This window comes from Pantherophis guttatus, chromosome 1 (genome assembly GCF_059756535.1).
Source record: "Pantherophis guttatus breed Tessera chromosome 1, ASM5975653v1, whole genome shotgun sequence".
Lineage (NCBI taxonomy): Eukaryota > Metazoa > Chordata > Lepidosauria > Squamata > Colubridae > Pantherophis > Pantherophis guttatus.
In genome coordinates this window covers 192,294,163-192,316,640 of record NC_142063.1, presented here as the reverse complement: position 1 = coordinate 192,316,640, position 22,478 = coordinate 192,294,163, and the positions used below count along the sequence as shown (strand labels likewise).

At 37.2% G+C, this 22,478-nt stretch overlaps 2 protein-coding genes across 4 annotated transcripts in view; one reads left to right on the top strand and one right to left on the bottom strand.

Annotated features, from left to right (window-relative positions):
* The window catches only part of VPS54 (VPS54 subunit of GARP complex), a 51,279-nt gene extending 37,868 nt beyond the window's left edge, over positions 1-13,411 (top strand). The window contains exons 17-24 of the mRNA XM_034432456.2: positions 1,280-1,343; positions 4,083-4,188; positions 4,595-4,682; positions 5,496-5,617; positions 8,329-8,409; positions 9,092-9,199; positions 10,042-10,136; positions 12,291-13,411. Coding sequence (XP_034288347.1) covers positions 1,280-1,343; positions 4,083-4,188; positions 4,595-4,682; positions 5,496-5,617; positions 8,329-8,409; positions 9,092-9,199; positions 10,042-10,136; positions 12,291-12,396 — 770 coding nt within the window. The 3' untranslated portion in view covers positions 12,397-13,411. The remainder of the gene's footprint in view (positions 1-1,279; positions 1,344-4,082; positions 4,189-4,594; positions 4,683-5,495; positions 5,618-8,328; positions 8,410-9,091; positions 9,200-10,041; positions 10,137-12,290) is intronic.
* Positions 13,412-13,466: 55 nt separating this feature from the next.
* Positions 13,467-22,478, bottom strand: part of UGP2 (UDP-glucose pyrophosphorylase 2) — a 33,325-nt gene continuing 24,313 nt past the window's right edge. For all 3 annotated transcript variants that reach the window (XM_034432459.3, XM_087886538.1, XM_034432457.2), the window contains exons 8-10: positions 20,648-20,890; positions 18,790-18,894; positions 13,467-14,190 (exon numbers count right to left, since the gene is read on the bottom strand). In XM_034432459.3, the coding sequence (XP_034288350.1) occupies positions 14,083-14,190; positions 18,790-18,894; positions 20,648-20,890 (456 nt within the window). In that variant the 3' untranslated portion in view covers positions 13,467-14,082. The remainder of the gene's footprint in view (positions 14,191-18,789; positions 18,895-20,647; positions 20,891-22,478) is intronic.

Below are 22,478 nucleotides of genomic sequence, written 5' to 3'. Positions count from 1 at the left end.
TACTTTCATCTGCACAGTCATTCCACTATTCTCAGTTTCTATTCATTGTAAATCTTAGTAGGTTTCAAAAATGGCGGAAAAAATATAATAGTTATGGGCTCTGAGGTTGTAGACAAATCTGCTTTTTATGAAGCAAGTGTCTTATAATTTACAATTCACGAATGACATGTGATAAAAGCAAATGAAAACTAAGTGATAGTATTACTAAGGAAAGGTGGAACTAGAATAATTTTAAGTCCAAACCATTTTCTTTGTAACCTTTTACCAATTACTATTCTGTAAAATATTTGTGTCTGTGAGGCTTGAGCAGTCAGTTGCATGCTATGCTGGAACAAGCTTTCCTTCTGTACTGGCTGGGGAGGAAACCTGGTTTGTTTCATTCCTCTCTAGCAATCTCTTCACTCATTGGCATACAATTCCAAATAGTTTCCTGGATTTCTTTGCTGCCTGTGGCATAGATGATACTTAGAATCTCCCTGGAGGGCAGGTTGCGATCTAATTCCCCAAATTAATCCACTAGGGGGATGAACAACATCAGGTGTTGAACCCTACTCAAGGCCTCACCTTTTGACATCATGTGGGTTCTGAGGAGTTTTCATTTCAGGAAATTGAGAGTGCCTTGTTTCCAATTGCCTTATTCACTAAACATATCCTTTTTATGACCAGAATAAAGTGAAATCTAAGATGTGCTGCTTCAAGATGCTCTAAACACTATAATGTAGCAGCTTGCTTTATGTCTCTTATTGCATAGATAAAGAAAAGTAGTTGTGCCTATGGAGTTAGGCAGCTACTGGGCTACTGCTTAAATAGACGAGAATGTACAAGAATGTATTATAGGTAGCCCTCGACTTACAACTGTTCAGCAACTGTTTGAAATTAAATGGTGCTGAATGAAGGGACATAACCCTACCTGAAGTTCTGACTGCTGGGGTGCCCCAATGGTCACATAATCAAAATTCTGGTGCTTGGCAGCACTCCCACTCTTAAAACTGTAGGATTGCTGCAATTCCACTTCCTTCCATTGTGGGTCACAAGGTCTCAGCCAGCTAGGCCCACCACCACATAGGCCCTCTTCCTCCCTTCCCCAACCCTAGAAGCCAGCAACAGAGAGAACTGGCAATGTGGTTGTTGAGAGAAGTGGTCACATGGGTGTATCACTTAACAACCATGATGATTTATGACTAAAATTCCAGGTTCAGTTGTGGTCATAAACTGAGGACTATCTGTAACTTAATGAGGTCAATTTAACATTTAGGGTTTTTTTTCTTTTTTTTTATAGCACCCGAAGAAAGAAAGGCCACTGATTTTCTTATTGTTGATGGACAAAAATATGCTGTAGTTGGGTAAGAAAAACTTTCCCTTTCCTTCATAACTTCATTATTTTGAATAATTTTGATTCAAAATATCTAAATATGTTCTGTTTTTAATATAAAGTAATATAAAAATATTAAAAATTTAATAGGTATAGCACAGATTCATATAGTCTGCCATAGGCACCTAATTAGTGAAGTTTAATTCCAAAAGATGTTCGAAAATTTTATAGCTCTCTGATGGGTTTTTCTGCTCAATGGCTGGTAAGCTTCTACTAACTGAACCTTGGATGTTATTTGCCTTGAATAGCCTCTTTGATCTTTTGTGGCATATTTGTTTATGGAGACCGCTTTGGAGATGTAGTACAACAATGCCTACATGATGCTGGTGGAGAAAATCTAGAAGGATGGATAGGTACCATGTTCAGGCCTACACTGTGACAATAAGAGAGGCAAAGTATTCTCCTCTATCTTATAGCTTGGATGGCTGTCATCCAGTGGCTTTGTACAGGATGGTGAATTCTATTCTGGGCAAGAGATGTTTTTTGTGATCCTTTTCTGGGCCACTGTCACTGGTTTATGCAGCATTCTGCCAATAAAGTTCCTTGGATTTGCTATAGTCTTGGCTGCTATTGGACAGAGTCTTCAGTAGTAACTGGTACATGGAACTTATTTTGATGTCTGTTCTCCAATAAAATAGAAGGGTGCTGTCTCAGTTATCTTCTGCCACTTGTTATCTTCAATAACAATTCTGTCTCTGTCTCTGTTTTGTTCTGGTTGGAAATCTATATCTTCTGGCTTGTATAGAAAGTGGTAGGTGTGTGAAGACTTTTATCCAGCTAATTGTCAATTCCTCATTCCCAGAGAGGGAGTTTCCATCAGCTTTGAAAGAGGCAGTGGTGCATTCAGTTCAGAAAACACCATTTCTGAATCCAGAAGTTTGGGGGGGGGGGATATGAATGCCTGGACTCCAGTCTCCACTTCTTGGGGAAAGTTGTAGAGATGGTAGTAGATAAACTGTGCAGCAAAAGAAATGAATTATCTGGATCATTTTCAGTCAGGTTATGGGATAGAAAGAACATTGCTCACTTGGACGATCTTTGTCATGAACTGGATGGGTGAAAGTGGAAACTTAAAATAACAAAGCTAAAACATGAAAGATCTTAAACAAAACTTTAAAATGTTTTTATTTATTTTGGAAAATAAACAATTTCTCACTTGGTGTTAACAATTTCTATAGAAGGGAATTATTACCCAATTGAGACACCATTGGTTGAAAAGCTTTTCTCTCTTAGCATCTATTATGAATAGAATAGAATAGAATAGAATAGAATAGAATAGAACAGAACAGAACAGAACAGAACAGAACAGAACAGAACAGAACAGAACAGAACAGAGTTGGAAGGGACCTTGGAGGTCTTCTAGTTAATCCCCTGCCCAGGCAGGAAACCCTACACCACTTCAGACAAATCCAACATCTTCCTAAAAATTTCCAGTAGCATTCACAACTTCTGCAGGCAAGTTGTTTCACTTATTAATTGTTCTAACTGTCAGGAAATTTCTCCTTAGTTCTAAATTGCTTCTCTCCTTGATTAGTTTTCACTCATTGCTTCTTGTCCTACGTTCAGGTGCTTTGGAGAATAGCTTGACTCCCTCTTCTTTGTGGCAGCCCCTGAGATATTGGAAAACTGCTATCATGTCTCCCCTAATCCTTCCTTTCATTAAACTAGACATACCCAGTTCCTGCAACCGTTCTTCATATGTTTTAGCCTCCAGTCCCCTAATCATCTTTATTGCTGTTCTCTGTACTCTTTCTAGAGTCTCAGAGTCTAGAGTCTCAACTTAATTTGACAGGGCACATTTAAAATGGCTTCTGAAGTAAATTTCATCTTTCTCTTAGATAAATATGAGAGGAGGTAAATCTTTAAGTAAATAATTATCTAATACCTGTGAGTATTAAAATGAATAATAAGCAATTTTATGCTTTTACTAAATATGTTACTCTTTTTACATATTTGCTAATTGATACACACAATCTTCATAGAGTGATGCAGCATGTACTTTAGTGATTACAACAATATGGTTTATTGAATCTGCCTTCCTCTGTAAATATGTATTTGGCATTTCTGAAGCAGAAAATCACAACTTTCTATGTTATTAAAATAATTAGTATTTCCAATGATCACTGAACCGTACTTCTCCATCAGTGATGAATAAATTGTTTCCAGTGGCACTTCAAATTTGAAAGTGGCAAAGTAAAATTTGTTTACTTATTCGTTGATCTATGTTTATTAAAAACAAATTCAATTTTTTCCAATAGTGAAATATTAAAAAATTGCATTGGGAGGGAGGATAATTAGTGACTATACAGTTTTTAAAAGGCCCTAGATATATAATGAGGATTAAAATAAACTAAATATGACAAAAAAGAGAAGAAACAGGCTGATTAGCAGAAAAAGTATCCACATTACATTAATTGGTAGTGATATAAAATCCTTTAAGGATCCTTCATAATGGAAAGGTAAACTAGCAAAACATCCCTACTCGTAGCATTAAAGTAGCTGCATTAAAGCTGACTGTCTTTGAAGCAGTTGTGTAAGCCTTCCAAAATGTGCAGTTGCTTTAATTCCTTAATTCTTTGTCTATGTTAACACTCTTTACAACGTGCTGTTTTTGTCAACTGATTTTTTCACTGACAAAGTTATTAAATGTTCATATGATTCCAGTATGTACTATGATTTGTAATGACATCTTCAATTCTTTACCTTGCAGGACAGTGTTGCTATTAATTAAAATCATCCTTGAATACTGCCAGTGTGTGGATAATATTCCCTCCATAGTGACTGATATGCTCACTCGTTTGTCTGATTTACTGAAGGTACAACTGCTTCCAGTCTGTTTTCAATGCATGGACTGTACTTGCAGGGTTATTTTTAACATTGCTTTTGCACAGTTGTTTAATCTAAATGGTAAAATTAAAAAAACAGGAAGAAACAGTATTTCATTGTGTAATAAGCTTTCCCCTTGGTAACAGAAAGTCAGAAGGAGCCTGGTAGTGTCTTTTTCTGAGTAATTTTATTGAAAAACATAAACTTTCATGTGCTGCAGCTTATACTTTAAATAAAAGAGTGTTACTGGGCATCTGATAAGATGAACTGCAGTTCATGAAAGTCTGTGCCTTTTAACAACATATGTTAGTGAAAAGAGGTGCTATCAGATTCCTGAATTTTAAGTACATTGCATGTAATTCTTTAATAGTTTATTCCTCTCTCTTTCTCATACAGTATTTCAACTCAAGAAGTTGTCAGTTAGTACTTGGAGCAGGTGCTTTACAAGTGGTTGGCTTGAAAACAATAACTACAAAGAATTTAGGTATGGCTGTGGTTTTAAACGTTCTGTGGTTCTGTAAATTCTCCTTAAGATTGTTTGTTTGTTTGTTTGAAGAAAAAGAGCTGCAGTTTAAATTTTGACTTAATATAATGTTTTCTTATGAATTTGTTTCTGGCAAATTGCTTGCCATAAGTGTTTGAATATTATAATTTGGCCTTAGAAAAGTAATTGTAAGATTCAGTCCATAAAATGTGGTTCCTTCTCTCTAAATCTTTTTCTTCAATGCTGTTCTCTAATTGAAATGATACTCTTTAATGCAGACAGTGGACAAGCCTACAGGTAGTCCTTACAATGATAATTGAGACCAGAATTTCTATCACTAAGTGGTCATAAAGTGAGACATGATGTGGCCATGCTGCTTAGCGATAGCAATTCTGACAGTCCTTGGTTAATGTCATTAAGCAAATCAGCACAGGTTGTTGAGTCAGGATGTCACATGAACATGATTTCCGACTTCCCCATTGACTTGGCTTGTTGGAAGCTAGCAGGGAAGGTTGCAAATCACGATCCCATGACTGCAGGATACTTTGATGGTTGAAAATCCAGGTCAGCTGCTGAGTGCTTGGATCATGATGAGTGCTTGGATCATGATCATGTGACCACGGGGGTGCCATGAGGGCCAGAACTTGGAAGACCAGTTGAAGTACTACTTGTTCAGCACTGGTTAAGTTTGAACAGTTGCTGAATGAGTGGTTGTTAACCAAGACCACTGGTACAGCTGGCATTGAAAAACGTCCATTAGTATAAAGCAAAACTCTTCTCTTGTGATTTTCCTTTTGTTTCTTCAATGTTTAGCTCTTTCATCACGCTGCCTACAGCTTATAGTATACTACATTCCTGTTATCAGGGCTCACTTTGAAGCTCGCCTGCAGCCCAAACAGTTCAGCATGCTTAGGCATTTTGACCATATTACCAAGGTATTTTTCTAATTACTTTCTGACTTAAATGTTCTAAAAACCAACAAAAAAGGAGCATTTGGCTCCTCAAAGTATGCTATATGCTTCCTAAAGAAAAATAAACAGCAGCATCTCTGACCTCTTCCAGGTCAGAGATGTTCTTTTGAACACCGAAAACTTACAGTTCGTAATACTCATTTATACAGTCATGCCGTAAATGTTGGCACCCCTGAAATTTTTCCAGAAAATGAAGTATTTCTCTCAGAAAAGTATTGCAGAAACACATGTTTTGCTATACACATGTTTATTCCCTCTGTGTATATTGGAACAAAACCAAAAAAGGGAGGGAAAAAAGCAAATTGGACATAATGTCACACAAAACTCCAAAAATCGGCTGGACAAAATCATTGGCACCCTTTCAAAATTGTGGATAAATAAGATTGTTTCAAGCATGTGATGCTCCTTTAAACTCACCTCGGGCAAGTAACAGATGTGGGCAATATAAAACTCACACCTGAAAGCAGATAAAAAGGAGAGAAGTTCACTTAGTCTTTGCATTGTGTGTCTGTGTATGTCACACTAAGCATGGACAACAGAAAGAGAAGAAGAGAACTGTCTGAGGACTTGAGAACCAAAATTGTGGAAAAATATTATCAATCTCAAGGTTACAAGTCCATCTCCAGAGATCTAGATTTGCCTTTGTCCACAGTGCGCAACATTATCAAGAAGTTTGCAACCCTGGCACTGGCACTGTAGCTAATCTCCCTGGGCGTGGACGGAAGAGAAAAATTGATGAAAGGTGCCAACGCAGGATAGTCCGGATGGTGGATAAGCAGCCCCAAACAAGTTCCAAAGCAATTCAAGCTGTCCTGCAGGCTCAGGGAGCATCAATGTCAGCGCGAACTATCCGTCGACATTTAAATGAAATGAAACGCTATGGCAGGAGACCCAGGAGGACCCCACTGCTGACACAGAGACATAAAAAAGCAAGACTACAGTTTGCCAACATGTACTTGAGTAAGCCAAAATCCTTCTGGGCAAACGTCTTGTGGACAGATGAGACCAAGATAGAACTTTTTGGTAAAGCCCATCATTCTACTGTTTACCGCAAACGGAATGAGGCCTTCAAAGAAAAGAACACAGTACCTACAGTGAAATATGGTTGAGGTTCACTGATGTTTTGGGGTTGTTTTGCTGCCTCTAGCACTGGGTGCCTTGAATGTGTGCAAGGCATCATGAAATCTGAGGATTACCAACGGATTTTGGGTCACACTGTAGAGCCCAGTGTCAGAAAGCTGGGTTTGCATCGGAGATCTTGGGTCTTCCAGCAGGACAATGACCCCAAACATACATCAAAAATCACCCAGAAATGGATGGCAACAAAGTGCTGGAGAGTTCTGAAGTGGCCAGCAATGAGTCCAGATCTCAATCCCATTGAACACCTGTGGAGAGATCTTAAAATTGCTTTTGGGAAGAGGCGCCCTTCCAATAAGAGAGACCTGGAGCAGTTTGCAAAGGAAGAGTGGTCCAAAATTCCGGGTGAGAGGTGTAAGAAGCTTATTAATGGTTATCGGAAGCGACTGATTTCAGTTATTTATTCCAAAGGGTGTGCAACCAAATATTAAGTAAAGGGTGCCAATGATTTTGTCCAGCCCATTTTTGGAGTTTTGTGTGACCTTATGTCCAGTTTGCTTTTTTTCCTCCCTTTTTTGGTTTTGTTCCAATACACACAAAGGGAATAAGCATGTGTATAGCAAAACATGTGTTACTGCAATACTTTTCTGTGAGAAATACTTCATTTTCTGGAAAAATTTCAGGGGTGCCAACATTTACGGCCATGACTGTAAGTGAGACAATATGCTGTCCTCCTTGGATGGATTTCTATATCCATTCAAGGATTTAATAAGGAACAGGTTTGTTCAGTTTCATCCAGATTTCTTAGGAAGTGAGAAAAGATTCCCAGATGTTACAATCCTCTATCAAAAGTAGAATGCTTGGAAGAGAGCAATCATTTACCGTATTTTTACCGAGTATATGATGTACCTTTTCCCCCCCAAAAAGAGGGTTAAAATCTGGGTGTGTCTTATACTCCGAATGTAGCCCCGCCCAGCCTCTCAAAGAGAGGTTTCAGAGGCTGAAAAAAGCCTCAGAAACCAAGCTTCAGAAAAAAAGCCTCTAAACAGAGCTTCAGGAAAAAAAGCCTCTGAAAAGAAGCTTCAGAAAAAAAGCCTCCAAACAGAGCTTCAGAAAAAGAAGCTCTGAAGCAGAATTTTTTTTTTTCTTCCTGAAACGGAGGTTCACAAGTTTCAGAGGCTGGAAAAAAAGTAAGGCACAGAGTTCATAACCAACGAACCTGTTGCTAAAATTCACCTCTGGGAACAGTTGATTGAGGGTCCACCCCAATCAGATTTTTTATTTTTCTCCCCCAAAACTAAGATGTGTCTTATTCTCCGGTGCGTCTTATACTCCGAAAAATACAGTATCTCATTTGTTTAAAATGTGAAAAAGAAACAGCCAAACATTTGAGGAAAAGGCAGTTTCGTATACCTTCTATAACAGCTTAAGAACCGTTTTCTGCTTTTTCCAAACTGCAGTTCAAATGAATAAAAAAACTGGTGTAAATAAATAAGGGGGGCACAAAGAAACCGTCTTTAGTTTTACTTTGTGTTTTACAGATATTTATCACAACAAAGTCTGACATAATATGAATAATAATCATGTTTTTATTCCAGGATTACCATGACCATATATCAGAAATTTCCACTAAACTTGTAGCCATAATGGATACCTTGTTTGACAAATTGCTTTCCAAGGTAATAATCTGAGGGTGGAATGATACTGCTTAATTTGTATTAAGTTCCTCATTTTGTTTAGAACTTAAACTGATACTTGAGTTGTATTTTTCCTCCTCTTTTCTTTTAGCATTCTCAATAACATGTGCCAAGAGCTATAAAAATTATCTTAATACTATCTTAAAAATTAATTATCCTTGTACTATTGCTTTATGCTAATAAAATAGTTACTCTACTTATAGACATAACCTATATATTTCCCACCTAAAACAGAAAACATAAACCAGTTCTTTCAATATTTGTGGAATAATGGTAGCCACAATACCAGCTTCCCTGGAGCATCGCTCACACCTACGACTCACAGGCTATTCTGACTGCAATGTTCTCATGCAAGACACATGTAGGATGTAGTGCTCTGATGCCATCCTTTAGGATTATAATCTGTGCTTTTGTCCCTCATAGAGTAATGGCACAGTAACTCTAACTCATAGTAAGAGTTCAAATGGCCCAAACCTCAGAGAACAATGTAGCAATGTAGCACTATTTTTGCATAAGAGCCTGCACAAAGGAAAACAGATTCACAGAGTGAGGTGAATGGAGAAATTACTACAATGACTCTATTCCCATCTTTTCCTCTCACAAATAAATTGCTAGTCAAAATCCAGAAGACAAATTCAGTGACCGCCACTGTTTGTATTTTCAGTATGAAGTGAAAGCTCCGGTACCTTCTATATGCTTCAGGAATATTTGTAAGCAGATGGCAAAGATGCATGAAGCAATATATGACCTGCTTCCTGAGGAGCAAACACAGGTGAGTCCTTTGGGATGGTTGATCAGTTGCTGCTGAGGAACTGTCATAAATGTTCTCCCAAATGTTTAAGAGATGTAAAATAGGGCCATAGTACACAATATTAATGGCATTTTAAATACTGTATTTGACTGTTGGATGATACATAATTCATGTCACAGTAAAAGAGGAAATCAAAATGGGAAGTGCTTTGTCTAATCTGAACCAAGCAAGAAAATCTTCAGTTATGAAACTATATGATAGGAAGAAAAAAGAGGTTGATCTCTTTTTTTCTGCTTTTTCCAAATATAGTCTGTTGGGGTTCCCTTATATAAGATTAATCCCTTACTTTAAAACATCTATTTTATTACTCTCTGTATGTTGGTAGATGATTCATTCATATCATAAAAGAAGTAAATTAATCATTAGTTTTAATTAAGTTGATTGCTGTGGTGGTGCAGTGGTTAGAATGCAGTACTGCAGGCTATTTCTGCTGACTCAAAAATAATCCTAAAAGGCAAACTGAAATTCAATAAAAGCTTCACATTTTTTCTATATTAAATACAGATAATATAGACCAAAAAAAGCTTTTTATCAAATTACATGTTTTAATCACTTATTCAGTGTCAGAATATTTGCACATCTGATTATTGCTCTGTAATTTCAGCAGTCATATTTCCTAATCTATTTCCTTTCCCTTTCCTAAGAACATAAATCTGCTTCTTTTTCACACTGTTTCCATTGCAGTAGACTTTCCTCTAGGAACAAGAATGTTTGCTGCTTAAACTGCAAATTGATGTAGCGGCTTAGTTATGGATTTTTCAGAAGAATATTTTCTTACTGTTAACTTTTGTATTATCTTTTAGATGTTATTTTTAAGAATTAATGCAAGTTACAAATTTCACTTAAAGAGACAGTTGGCCCACTTAAATGTAGTCAATGATGGAGGACCTCAAAATGGGTATGTTACAATAAAATTATTTCTTAGTTTGGGGGTACGTATTTTGTTCCAGCATAAAAAGTTAATATCCTAATTGTATTTCTCCCCCTCCTCCACTTTTGCACTAGATTTAATTTACTTAACCACAGAACCATCTGCCCCGTGAGACCCCATTTGCAATATTATGTCCAACTTTGGTTCAATAGTTTAAGAAATTCAGTGTTCAAGAAGTTCATAGTTCAAGAAGAACAGTGACAAACGGCCACAAGTTCAGAAGACAGTTGCTGAGATGATGAATTAAACCCCTATGAGGAATGGTTATCCGGCTAATCTGGCTATGTTTTTATCTTAAAGAAAATATATGAAATAGCTAAAAAGTTGTCACACAAAAGAACAGGTGGACTTATTTTTCATTGTCACAAGGGACAGGACCAGACCTGTGGTTAAACTTTAAGGAAGGACGTTATTGAATCAGGACCTTCCTGATTGTGTCAGCCAGAGAATAAGTTGCCACATGATCTAGTGAATTATCCCTCGCTAGAGATCTTCAAACCATGACTGTCCATCTCCAAGTGCAGGGCTTTTTAAGTGGATGTGTAGATGTTCAGAGTTCTGGGAGGACTTGAATGCTTTCTCAGGGAGTAAAGGAAAAAAAACTCTCTACAAAGGACCAAGTCCATTATGCAAAAGGATTTTACCAACACCATCCCATTTTAAGGGAATAAAGGGGCAGGAGGGACTCAGATACACTCAAAATATTTGCTCCCACATTAAAGTGACTCTTCTCCCTCACATGCTATGAAACCAACATTTCCAAGCACTCTGTTAAGAGGAAATTGCCTCCATTTCCCTTGCTACCACTCATATCATGTAGGTACAAAAACACAGTTCCTATGCTGTTGGGTTGCAATGCATAATCTGTATTAAGCTATGTGAGAACTAATAAATTTAGGATTGCACCACTGATTGAGTTACAACCCTGGTTTTATTGCTCTCTCCCTTCTCCCCTCCCTAGTGAGGGGAAGGAAGCTGAAAATAAATTTGGATATCATGTCTTAAAATTACAAAAGTCTTATAACAATTAGTTGGAATACAGCAGTGGTGGGATTCAGCCAGTTCGCATCACTTCGGGAGAACCGGTTGTTAACTTTCTGAGCAGTTGGTGAGCTGGTTGTTGGAAGAAATCATTAGGGCAGAGAACCGGTTGTTAAATTATTCCAATTCCACCACTGGAATACAGTATAGGGAGAGGGGGAAATCAAAGTAGGTCATCAGCTCTGCTGTCATCAGCTCTACTGATAGAGTAAGTCTATGTGCCATTTCTCAGTCTATTGCAGCCTGCCAGAGTTTTAAACACAGCTATGCTATCTGGAATAACCTATTTATTCTTTGTGGTAAATAAAAAGTCTGTATTCTTTGGACTAGAATGTGGGGCCTTGCTGACTTTCAGCTGTATCTCCCATATTCTGTTATGCAGTCTGAAGATGCTGGAGATTGGAAGCATCCATCATCTACAGCGGGCGTTTTATACTGTGCTTGATGGGGTTTTGTGAGAGACTGGTGTGGTGGTGGGGAGTTCACTCATGCAAATCCAAATTTCTATCAGAGATTTGCCTCTTAAGGATTCCAAGATTAATTTTTTTAAGTAACAGGTTTCACATCTATGTTCATTTTCAACACTGATTATATATTGCTTTATATATTTTACTGGTATTGTTTCTTCCATAGTTATATTTCAATAGATATAATTTTGTAGTTAAATATTTTCAAAAAAAAAATGTTTGAATGCACAAATGTATACTTTCAAAAAAATGCTAAAACTCATCATTCCATTTTCTTTTTCTGGAGAGTTCCCCCATCTTGAAACCACATGTGTAAATGAATGAGTTGAGGTTGGGATCATTTTGCAGTTGATAAAAATTGGATTTGGGTAGAAAAATTAGCCAAGTAATAGAATGGACTCACAACTCTTAATATTTTCCTTAAAAACTTTCTGCTAAGATGTCCAACAGAAGGTGATGCTGTTTACTAAGTGCTTTATATTCTAATAGTTGCCAGCATAAAACACAAGATATTAGAACAAATGGATTAGCTCTCAACATATATTTTAAATGGCATCAGTGTCTACATGGTTTGAAAATGTATTTTCTGAATGTTTATTTCTGTTCTGCATAGATTGGTTACAGCTGATGTAGCTTTTTACACTGGAAACCTCCAAGCACTGAAAGGGCTTCAGACTCTAGATTTAAACATGGCTGAAATCTGGGAACAGAAGAGGTGACCAACAACTTGCCACTTCACATTGGAATGATTTCTTCTTTGCAAAAGAAGAATGGATTCTTGCAAACTGAAGAAGAAACTCTCTTGAAAAGTGTTAGAACGTAGCTGTAGGAATGATTTGGGGAGAACCCTTTTTGCAAGAAAAGCAACAGCAGTTCTTTGCGCAGTTTCTTCATTCTATCTGGAACCAGACTCAGGTTTCTTTGGACCAAATCCAAAAGAATTCATAGCTGTAACACAGCTGTTGTCTAGAGAGTGCTCTGTAAGTCTTTATATTAAAAAGATGCTTTGCATTTCCTCTAGTGCAATGAAATTTATGTGGTGTCTCACCTTATTTAATGATGGTACAGTTTGAAAATTCTTGCTGTTGAAATCTTGAAAATGTTTTCACTATAAAAGTATACTGTTAAAATTATTTTTTTACAGATGTTTCTATAAATTCTTGATTACCTACAAAACTTTGGATTTAAGGTGTATTCACGTTCCAAAGTATTTTTTTCAATTGAATTACGTACTCTCATCAGGAAACAATATTTGAAATATTTCCTGTATCTTAAAATGAAGTTGTAAAACTTGCCCAGTTCTTATAAGGGCAAACTGGAAACGCAGTTCAAGTGTATTTGTTATTTATTTAAGGAGAGTGATTACAACAGTGTAAATTGGCCAGTATCCATGTAACATTTACCTCCAAGTCTTTCCCACCCACATCCCAATTAAAATATTTCAAGGTGCATAGAAATAAATATACCCATAAAAGCAACAGTATAAGGGGTATTAATTTATAACATTTTTAATGCTTTCAGGCTGGTACCTGCCTGTTATGAAGTAATAAAGTGCCTGTGTATTTCACCTCACAGCATTTTTATCTAAATCCAGTGAGTGCCTACTCTTGTGATGATTATGTACAACAATAGTCTACCATGTTTTGTGTGCCTATGGCTTTTTTCAAACAGGCATGCCTATCTGTTAACATTAGCAGAAATCACTGTCAATCAAAATAAAACTCTTAAAATGAATTGTTTAACTTATTTCCTAACATTATTACCAACAAAAACCAATATCCAGACGGGGGACTTGATATTCTTTATTTCAGTACCTGTACAGATGTAGAATTCATTTCCTCCTTTGTCTCAACACATTTTATTCTGTTAATGAGTATAATGAAGAAGGCAATCTGTTCCGTATTTAAAAGTAAACTAATGTTTTAAGTAGTAACAGTATAGATGCGGGGTGAGAAACGATTATTCCAATGTTTCAGGTACCTTTTCTTTGGGTAAACAGGAGAAAACAGTCCAAGTGAGGTACTGAACCATCCTGTGAAGGGGTGAGGTTGCTGTGAATAGCACAGTTTGAAGTACAGAAAGGCAAATAACATTCTAGACATACCTGCTATAGTAGCAAAAAGTACTTCATAATGTAGTTGTATTTAATAGTTAACAGCATATTGTTTCACAGCTTTTTCTGTTACAAGCAGTTCAAAAGTCATTGAATATCAGCAATATTGCACTTTAGATTACATTAATTGAATTACTGAGTTAATTAAATGTTTGCCTGCATTAGTTTTTTCAGTTAAAAGGGATTACAGAAATAATACTGTAAGAACAGAAGAGTGATTGATTGTATACAAATCTTAATGCCTATACATTCTTCCATTCATGAAACTATATTATATGAAGTTCATAGCAGCTCAGTGGTCTAGGATCCGAAGATTGCCCGAGACTATTTTGTTCTCCAGAACCGCTCCAGGGGGGATGTCAATCCTGTCACCATGGTTTGCAATAATTATGACAGTTCCCTGTGTATATAAAAAATAGGAAAGTTCCAGTGAGCTGCCTAAAGATAAAATTCTAAATTTAAGTTTACATTTCATTAATTCTGAAGCAATCACATTTCATAAAGTACTGATATTGAACTCCTTACATTTATCCTATAACATCTAACAAAAACACATGCTGTTTCATTACAGAAAATTCAACCATATGTATTAATGTCCTGGTTTCACAGAACTGTCAGTTATTTTTGAGAAATGTATATTTAATTGCAGTCTCAAGATGTTTTCTAAAATTAGCAGAATTAGAATAGCTTTGAACGCATATATCTGAACCCAAGATTGAGGTTCACTAAAGAGACAATCATTATTATAGCAGGAAAGATTTTATGTCCCCCAACCAAACTGCACAAGGAAATATTCTTGGCTATTATTTGCCAGCCAGTTTTCTCTCGCTGAGGGATGGCTCTGTTCCAGAGGGATGGATTTATACATCTTCAACAGATCAACCACCTGCTCTGAAGCAACTTACAGCAGGCATATCTGATGAGAATCACCAATGCAGAACTCACAGGTTTTAATCTTGTTTTTTTCTTATTATATCTTCCTCATGTTTTCTGAATTTCTGAACTGTTTCTTTCTGAACCCCCACTGAAATATCTCTGATTGGGATTTATTACTTTTTTCTATATCCAAGAGGACTGTTTATATAATTGCTCAATGTTTCACTCTTCCAGTAAAATTCAAAACTGCAAAATTTATTTACAACAGCTAATTTGAAAAAGACATTCCATACAGCAAGTGCCTTTTTTATCCTTTCTTCAAAAGGCAAATAGAACATCGCTTTAATTTAAAACTATAAACAATACCATTATAAGACACTGGCAAGTCTTAACAGAACTGGTCCATTACCTTCTAACTAAGAAATAAAGATCATATGTTTTGTAAGAGGTCTATAAAAGCTATAAAAAGAGGTCTATAACAATTCACCACAGCCAACTCACTGCAGGACAACTTGCTGTGGGACAAAATTTATACTAATATCAAAGAAATAGTGGAATACAATCATTTTAAAAAGCATGCAAAAGGAGGTACAGAATGAAATGTGAATTGCAAAAAAGTTAATTATTTATTTGAAATAATTAAACAGAATTGTTAAATTGTCCTGCAGCAAATTGTCCCACAGTGAGATGTCCACGGCGAGTTGTTCTGCAGCAAGTTGGCCATGGTGAGTTGGCCGCAGCGTGTTGGCTATGGCAAGTTGTCCCATTCCATATAAAAAGTTCCACTGAACCCTAAAAGGCACATACTTGAATGAGTACCTGGGATATATGCTATATTATTCAGGGAAATGAGATGCTCTTATTTCTCTGATTGCTCTGAATACTCAGACGGGTTCAGGACAGATGTGGGTTTCAGCAGGTTCTGACCAGTTCTGGAGAACTGTTAGTAGAAATTTTGAGTAGTTCGGGGAACCGGTAAATACCACCTCTGACTGACCCCGCCCCCGTCTATTCTCTGCCTCCTGAGTCCCAGCTGATTGGGAGGAAATGTAACCTTCCCCTGCCACACCCACCAAGCCACGCCACACCCACCAAGCCACGCCCACAGAGCCGGTAGTAAAAAATTTTGAAACCCACCACTGGTTCAGCAACAAGTTCTACAAGGCACAGGCCAGATTATTTGAGGTAGGTCCTCTCCCCAGCTACATCTACTTGTCCTATCACAGTTGGCAGGAGAGGCATGTTATGAGTCCATTTACAAAGGAATGTCATCTGAAGGACACGGGAGGAGAGCCTTTTCTGCCATAACATCCATTCTCATTACCCCTGAGGTTAGAGTGGCTCTGATGCTGCTGGCCTTTCAGAAGCCTATCAAGACATGGCTTTGTCATCATGCTTGAGAATCCAGTATTGGGAATCAAATAATTGGGGATCGAATTGTATTGTTAATCATTGTATGGATTGCACTCTCCCACAAATTAAATTTTAACTTTTTCTTTGTTTTCTGTTTTTAAGTATGTGAGCTGCCCAGGCTCACCTACGTGAAGTGAGCTGTTGTTTACACTGAATAAATAAACAAGCCTCTCTTTTTCTCTAGAGTGAACCAGTATGTACTAGCTACTTTGAAACTTTCTGAGCACAAGTCCTCTATGAAGCAGTTAAATCTACTGTAGGTGTCAATTACAAGCAACAGGAGAGAGTAGAAAGTAGCTTCCTACTTTTGCTATTTTCAGGTAGCAAAATATGTTCCTAATGCTGCTCTCTTTAAATGCAAAATTTACAAAAATCAAAATAGAAATTTGGCTATGTGCTCTCAAATTGTGGCTAAAAGCTTGCATTCAGAGCCCCAATAATTATCCAATCAGATAATTATTAGTCTTCTTGGAATATTATATAAATCTCACTCAATCGAATGAGATGCTGATGCACTTGGAACAGTTCATGATATAGAATTTTAAAAAGGATTATACCAAGATGACTTTTAGAGCTAAACTGGGGCAGAGCTAATTCTATTTTAAGTCACCATTGTATTTGGCCCAATTTACAAATGACAAATTTTTGGAAGCCCTATAAACTATTTCATTTAAGATCTTACCATCAGCAATGATGGAGGGTAAGAACTCCAAAATTCCCTTTGTGGAAAAACTCTGTCCCTGAAAAGATGGGAACACTGAATCACAGGATCGTAAACTGCTATGTTGCAATTTTTACCTAGATTCATACAATGAGTTATTAACACCTCTTCTTAGTCCATTTCATACAGAAGAATTCTATGTGCAGCTTCTTTTGACCATTTGCTGTTGGAAGTGTTTTATTTAGCCTGTAGACTCTGCATTGTGGACAGCAAGGTACAGAGGCTACAGGCTGTTTTAGCATATGAGCAACACTGTAATTTGTATTATATGTTTAACAGAACAGAATAACAGAATTGGAAGGGACCTTGGCAGTCTTCTAGTCCAACCCCCTGCTTAGGCAGGAAACCCTACACCACTTCAGACAAATGGTTATGCAGCATTTTTTTTAAAAGTTCCAGTGTTTTAAAAAAACATTCACAACTTCTGGAGGCAAGTTGATTAATTGTTCTAACTGTCAGGAAATTTCTCCTTAGTTCTAGGTTGCTTCTCTCCTTGATTAGTTTTCACTCATTGCTTCTTGTCCTGCCTTCAGGTACTTGAGAGAATAGTTTGACTCCTTTTCTTTGTGGCAGCCCCTGAGATATTGGAACACTGCTATCATGTCTCCCCTAGTCCTTCTTTTCATTAAACTAAACTTACGCAGTTCCTGCAACCGTTCTTCATATGTTTTAGTCTTCAGGCCCCTAATCATCTTTGTTGCTCTTCTCTGCACTCTTTCTAGAGTTTCCACATCTTTTTTACATTGTGGCGACCAAAACTGGATGTTGTATTTTTTAATTACGTCTGATCCATAATAAAGTTTAAAAGAAACTTTTAAAACTATTCTAGTGCAATTATTTAGTTAAGAATGTTATTAATTTGGACATACCTGCTTTCAGATCATTATTTTGTTTGCTTCAACCAGATACATGCTACTCAACTTGACTGAACTAATTTGATCTGATTCCATTTTTACATTCTTCAACTCCTTTAATTTTTTTCTTTTAACAACAAGAATAAGGAATGTTTATTTTAAGAAATAAAATAGTTGAAATGGTATGAACGTAATGAATGGAATTCAGTTCTTAATTTGTGAATCCACCGTTTAGTATCTGTATAGTTTGATATGTTTAAAAGCTTTATGTCCATTTCCTTCATATTGTATTATCTGTTTATATATCTGTTATTAAGTATATTGAGTTTTCTTTTTTATTATTTCTTACTTTTAATGTTTTAATTAGCTGGTTGATTTTAATGAAAAATTCTAGCATAAAGTATTTTACATTTTTCAGAATATATAATAGAGAACAATCCAAACCGGGAGAAGCCCAGTCTCATTCCTCTGCTGCATACAATGGAAGATAATTGTTCTTAATTAACTCAATAAGATTTGAAAACAAAAATTTATTCCATCAAGTCTGACATTAATGACAGATACGATAACAACCTAAGTAGATAATAGGAATAAAGAAATTAAAGAAGACATCTGCAACTGAGTTTAGAAGTCTTCAGGCACCTAAACAAATTGAATACTAAATGGGGACAAGCAGAAATAGATTTACATAAAAAGCAGCTTAAAATTTCAGAGGTAATATAGTGAGATCTAGAAATGGAAAATCTATTTAAATCTTATTTCAACCAGCCCATAAATGAAATTATTTCTTTGCTTGCCTACAAATGCAGATAAGAGCACAAAACAGCCTTTGAATCAGCTGTGCAAACTTGCAAACCATGTAACTACTTTAATAACAGATGAAGTGTTCATCTGTACTTGCCATTCTGCACAAAAGTGCTTCTGACTGTTTTGTGCAACTTTAAGTAAATGAAAATATATGATTAACTAATTTTAAGTAATCTACTGGATCTCCAATATCAAATGGATATTGCAAGAATGCACATGACTTCTAAAGATAGTGGCAGATTTTGTCAAATAGCGTGGCTTGAGAATGCAGCATTTCAAGTATATAAAAGTTTGGGATTGTTCTAAAATTTTAATCATATTGACCAACCTTTAATGCAACATGTTTCCCAAAAGTGACATCGCCTGAAACAGTTAGATGATCCAGTTCGAGCATATCTGGGATACTTTCAAACCTCCTTAAAAAATCTTGAACCTTAAAAAAAAAAAAGAGAATGCAAAGCCTCGGGTTCAATATTTATGAAACTCACAATATGTAGTCAAAGAATTGTGCTGCAAACCATAGTGCAAAGTTCTTAATTTGGAAAACACAAGCCCTAAGGAAGTGTCTGGAACACAGCTTGATCTGCAGTTCATTGAAGGCCATATAGTGTTCACTACTATATCTGTAACTAAGTTAATTTTTTATTATTTCATATAGCTCTCTTTAATTGTCCTTGTTCTGATCCACATCTGATTACATTATGGTTATATTTTATTCACCTTAGCTGAATTTTATTTGTATCTCACGTTCATTATTTTTACAAATAACTCAAATATATATCCTCTTATTTTATCCACAGTAACAATCCTACGACGTGGCTTGGGATGAGAGAATGACTGGCCCAAAGTCATCCACCTGGCTTTCGTGGCTAAGGCAGGACTAGAACTCACCATCTCCCAGTTTCAAGTCTGGTGCCTTAATCACTAGACCAATTTGGCTTTTGTCTGAATGAGAAAGTTGAGTGATTTAAGGAAGGCAAATCTTTATAATCTTTACGAATTTATTAGAATGATAACCCTAATTTTAAAAACTTCAGAAAAAACCCTATTAGAATGAGTGTGGGAAGGCACAAATGTTACACTTCAGCCCCTAAAAACAAACTTTTAAAAGCTTTAGAATGCCAGGATAACTGTGGAGAATCAGTGGCCTCAACTTGGCCTTACAATTTTCTGGAAGCTTGCAAGATGCTACTCACTAGAAGGACCAGGGATGCTTGTTTTGGTTTTGGGAGAGGAACAATGAAGTGGCATGGGAAGGGGAAGCTTCTGGGAGGAAACTGCTACTACATTCTTAACATTTTCTAAATCAGGCCCAAATCTAATATATTCTGGGGTTGCTGGGGATGGCCATGTGTTGCCCATCCATTTTTAAAGTGTGCTTAAAGTACTTAAAATCTGTCTATAAAATTGACTGCAGTAAACTGGTCTGGAGGTTATCACAGAACAGCTAACTCAAATGTAGGCAAATAATTTTCACAAAAGGCCACCAGTGAGAAACTCGGACTGTTGGAGAAGGCCACTGCCGCTTCCTCCCCCCACTGTTACCGCAGACCAGACAGAGACAGTCAAAAGGCCAGATGTGGCCTGAAGGCTGTAAAATGCCCAGGTCTAGGTTAACTAAATTTTGTGAAGCCATCAAAGTCATCTGAGTAGTCTAGAAATTAACTAATTAAATAACAATTCACACATAAAAACAAGCAACAAAATTGTTATGAATAGTAATGTTACTAGATTATAAAGATGCAAACTGGCCTATTGCACTAATCAATATCTGTAGATTGCAGAATTAGTTCTTTATGATAATTACATTGTCACAAAACTTTTCCAATCAAATTAATCACAATCTTTAATCTTATTGTATTTTAATCTACTCAATTAGAGAACTGTTAGCCACTCAAGAGTCTCAGCATATATCCAAATAAAGAATTAAACATGTTACATGCAATAATTTAGATGATGCTTCAGTAACTAACTTCGAACACCAATTTTGTACTGCTAGTACCAGAATGACTTGATAAAAATAGGTAGCAACTGCTGGATGATCACATGTATAGAACATTTTAGGATACTATCAGTCTTACTCCTATTCTCTTAAGAGTAATTAGCAAGAGCTGTTTTTTCTAGCGTATAGATTGAATGTCTGTTTCCACGTATATTTTTTAAAAAAATACAATAATTATGTGTACCTTGGTGAAAGAGCTCCCCAGCTTGACCAGCGGCACAGAAGGAAATTCCCGTTTCTCACTCATTGTTAGAGACCCAGCATTAAGGCTGTATAGGTTAGACATCACAAGTAGAAGATCAGATGTGGTCTTGACCGGCAAGAAACGGCTACGGGGAACATTTATTCCCAAAGAGTTCTCAAAACTTTTAATAGCAGCACCAACCGCAGTCTCCAGTTGAATAACATTTAGACCACCATCTAAAGTCTGGAAGAGAAAGTGTTCAAGATCATGGGATATGCTAGCTAGCTGAGTTTTACAGATTCAATTTAATTCAATTCAAGTGAGTTTAGAAACATTAGGTTTGATAAGCCTGAAATCAAAATGTCTCCGAAAAACTGTTATTCTAGTCACAGAGGATTTAATCAGTGCATACACAAGGGATTTTCTTCAGCCACCATGTATTTGGGAAATGGGAAGCCAAGTTTTATCTTACATGTCACTACCTGCCAGTTCTCCAAACAAATAAAGAACGTAAGTTAGACGTTATTGTTTCATAATTAAGTGTTGACAGGAACATGAAAATGAGCATAATTTCCCCTTATGTTATCCTAGAGAGATGAAAATATTCCCTAAGGATCATTTTGTAATCTATCAAATGAAAATGGAACATTTTAAAGATAAGGTTTATCTGAAAAATGTTAAATGTGAATTTTAAGTAAAAGATAATAAGCATTCCTCCAAGAATAATATAGACTAAAATTACAGAAACACTAAAGATTATTAATGTGCTCTTGAAATACTTTTCCAGATTGATCTGATATACTTATAAATTCCTACAAATATTATTTTGAAGACAGGAGAGCCATAAATGTAAATAGAGTTTGAACTATCTCTAGTTAAGACTTACCTAGTGGCAATAAAAGCGGCAAAATGTAACTATTTTTCCGCTCTTATCGCATCAGCAGATAATCGCCCAGCCGCCCTGTTTAGGGTGACCCACTCCCTCCTCCATCTGGGAGCGCGGGAGGATCCCTTGCAGGGTCGTGCTGAGGATTTTGTCCAGTATCTGCACGATAAAATCACTCAGATTCGGGAAGGCTTGGTCTCTGACTGGGTAGGTACAGACGGGATGATGGGTGCTGGTCTTGAGACTGCCATTTGGGAGGAGTTCGACCCTGTTGCTCCCGAGGACATGGAAGGATACTGAGGCGGCTAAATGCGACGTTTATTGGACCCGTGTCCCTCCTGGTTGGTGCTGGCCTCCCGGAAGGTTACGCAAGGCTGGCTCCAGGGGATTATCAACGCTTCCTTGAGTGAGGGTGTCTTGCCATCCGCCTTGAAAGAGGCGGTGGTGAGGCCCCTCCTCAAGAAGCCTGCTCTGGATCCGGTTGTTTTGGCTAACTACTGTCTGGTCTCCAACCTTCCCTTCTTGGCGAAGGTTGTTGAGAGTGTGGTGGCGTGACAGCTTCCTGGGTACCTGGATGAAGCTGTCTATCTCAATCCGTTCCAGTCCGGCTTCAGGCCTGGGCACAGCACGGAAATGGCATTGGTCGCGTTGGTGGATGATCTCGGGATAGGGTTGGGATAGGGGTTGCTCCTCTATCCTGGTCCTGTTAGATCTCTCAGGGGCTTTTGATACCATCAACCATGGTATCCTGCTGCGCCGGTTGGAGGGGTTGGGAGTGGGGGGCACCGTTCTGCGGTGGTTCTATCTCTACGACCGGTCGCAGTAGGTGTTGGCAGGGGGGCAGAGGTCGACCCCGAGGCGCCTTGTTTGTGGGGTGCCTCAGGGGTCGGTCCTCTCGCCCCTTCTGTTCAACATTTATGTGAAGCCGCTGGGTGAGATCATCCG